General features: G+C 47.8%; 1 protein-coding gene across 1 annotated transcript; it reads left to right on the top strand.

Moving 5' to 3' along the window:
• Positions 1 to 892: 892 nt before the first annotated feature.
• Positions 893 to 1,900, top strand: TAS2R38 (taste 2 receptor member 38). The gene has a single exon (XM_043462420.1). It carries the CDS (start codon positions 893 to 895, stop codon positions 1,898 to 1,900), a length of 1,008 nt encoding a protein of 335 aa, XP_043318355.1.
• Positions 1,901 to 2,982: the final 1,082 nt, after the last annotated feature.

The raw sequence follows: 2,982 nt of genomic DNA, 5'->3' as shown, positions 1-2,982 counted from the left end.
ACTGTGAAAACTCAGCTGATATGATGAGGAAGATGGGGGCCCTAAAGGTTTGAACAGATCAATGACGTGATCTTAGTTACATGCTAACAGGATCACAATTGCCACTTTGTAGAAAGTGTGGTGTGGGGAGTAGGGGTAGGAAGCAGAGAGAGCAGTTGCAAGACTTCTGCAATGATCCAGGCCAGATATTCCCCCCTCCCCCCTCTTCATAGTAAGATGCCGCCTTGTTCATGTTAACGGTCCTCTTGCCAAGCATGGTACCTGGCATAATGATGATGGCTGAAGGAAGTCTCTGGCAATGGCAGTCATACTAGTCAAACGGCAGAGGAACCATGCGTGCACTTGTCCATATTAAAAGTGTAGTCTGTGATCAGAGTCACCCTCAAGGGTGATGGAAGGCATGCAAATGGAAAGAGGCACTGTTTCAAGCCTCAGTTCACAGAGAATATATGCTTTGCCTGCTGTCAGTTTACTGAAAACCCATAAACAAATTCTACTCTCTTCTCCACTCATGGGCACCCAGGTGGACATGCAAAACTGGGTTTGGGAAGTCAAGATCCTATCTTGTTTGCATCCCTGATGTCATGCCGTGGCTCTCTGGGAAGGCTGTTATTACAGAATACCTGAGTTTATTCAAAGCTTCTGCATCACCCAAGAGACAAACCCATCATTCTTCTGCTCTCACGATGAGCATTTGTGTGTATCCAAGGGATATTCTAAAGAAGTACTGTCCCTCTAAATTGACTGTCTGAACTTTTGATGCACTCACCTTGGGATAAATCTGGACCAAGAGCTGATGCCTTGTAAAGGAAGGTCCTGACTTAGCACACAAACGTACTTTCTCTCCTGGACGGTACATGAGTCTTAGGTTAGCCAAGTCAGAAGCGGCATCATGGTGACTCTGACTCACATCGGATCTGTGCCCTCCGAAGTCAGGAATGCATTTCTGTTCTTTTCAGTCCTGGAGTTTGCAGTAGGGATCCTGGTCAATGCCTTCATTTTCTTGGTGAATTTCCGGGACCTGGTGAGGAGGCAGCCACTGAGCCACTGTGATCTCGTCCTGATGAGTCTCAGCCTCACCCGGCTTGTCCTGCACGGGCTGCTCCTTCTGAAGGCCATCCAGCTTACTCATTTCCAGCGGCTAAGAGACCCGCTGAGCTTCAGCTACCAGACCATCATCATACTCTGGATGATCGTCAATCAAGCCGGCCTCTGGTTGGCCACATGCCTTAGTCTCCTCTACTGCTCCAAGATTGTCCGTTTCTCTCATGCCTTCCTGCTCCATGCGGCAAACTGGATCTCCAGAAAGATCCCCCAGATGCTTCTGAGTGTTGTGGTTCTCTCCTGTGTCTGCACTCTTCTCTGCTTATGGGACTTTTTTAGTGGATCTCATTTCTCAGCTGTAACTAGGCTACTCACGAATAACAGTACTGAACTCAATTTGAACATTGCAAAGCTCAGCTTCTTTCATTCCTTCCTCTTCTGCGGCCTGGCGTCCATCCCTTCTTTCTTGCTTTTCCTGGTTTCCTCTGGGGTGCTGGTGTTCTCCCTGGGGAGGCACGTGAGGATGATGAGGGCCAAAACCAGAGGCTCTCGGGACCCCAGCCTGGAGGCTCACACCCGGGCGCTCAGGTCTCTCGTCTCTTTCTTCTGCCTGTATGTGCTGTCACTCTGCGCCGCCTTATTCTCGATGCCGTTGCTAACGCTGTGGCACAGCAAGGCCGGGGTGATGGTCTGCGTAGGGATAATGGCAGCCTGTCCCTCGGGACATGCAGTCATCCTGATCTCAGGGAATGCCAAGCTGAGGAGGGCTGTGGACACCATTCTGCTTTGGGCTCAGAGCAGCCTCAGGGTAAGAGTGGACCACAAGACAGATCCCAGGATGCCAGGTCTGTGTTGACAGCAGACATGAAATGGGTCCTGTGTAGCTATGCCTCTGATTGTTCATAAAGCCTTCAGAAACCCACTCCAGTTTCTTCTGTAAAATATAACTCCAAGTCTCTCTACATCCATGGGCCCATCCACAGTAGAATAAAACAATGAAAGCTCTATACACGGCGTAGGCAAGTAGGATGGCATTGATTGCCTAGGTTCCTCTTGACAGAAAGTGGTGTTAGTCACTCAGTCATGACCAACTGTTTGCAATCCTATGGACTGTAGCCCGCCAGGCTCCTCGGTCCATGGAGTTCCCCAGGCAAGAATACTAGAGTGGGTAGCCATTCCCTTCTCCAGGGGATCTTCCTGACCCAGGGATAAAACCCAGGTCTTCTGCATTGCAGGCAGATTCTTTACCATCTGAACCACCAGGGAACCCTTTAAAAATGAACAAAATAGAGAAGCAAAGTACTCAGCGTAAATGTCCTGCATACTATAGCTTACTAGTGCTTGGTATGACCCACACCATGAGAAATCACCTCTTATGAAATGATATCTAAATTCCAAGGGAGCGTGGCTGGCTTTTCACATGATGGCTATTTCTTCAAATAGATGCAAGTATGATATTTGAACATTTTTACTACCTTGGCAATGATATTATCCTCCTCAAACTCCACAATTTTCATGGAAACATAAAATATTGAAAAGACAAACATGGAAGAACAGTGATATCATCACTTCAGTTTCAAGAGGTACTACATCAAAGCTCCTACAGGAACCAGAGGATGGGTCATTTTGCCTGAATGTGCACTGATTCAGAAATGTATATTCAACCTGCTCTATAATGGGAGATAAAAAGGAAGATACTTGCTCAGTGGGGTGCCCTGGATGCAAAGCCTATCTCTGTCTTCTGACTCTATTCCACTTGAGGTCAGTACCAAGCACTGGTCAGTCTAGTTGGAGAAGCTGCCAAAAAAGTCTCCCTGAAAAGCATGTTTGTGGAGACCAGCATTCTCTGTCTGCCTGCACAGAAGCCTAGCCAGGAAGTCTTTCCTCGAATCAGATCCTAAATGGCTCAGTAGAGAGACAGGTATACCAGTATAGATC

Source organism: Cervus canadensis, chromosome 3 (genome assembly GCF_019320065.1).
Source record: "Cervus canadensis isolate Bull #8, Minnesota chromosome 3, ASM1932006v1, whole genome shotgun sequence".
In the NCBI taxonomy this organism is placed as follows: Eukaryota; Metazoa; Chordata; class Mammalia; order Artiodactyla; family Cervidae; genus Cervus; species Cervus canadensis.
Note: the sequence above shows the minus strand (reverse complement) of the source record. Positions and strands in the feature narration are given on the sequence as shown.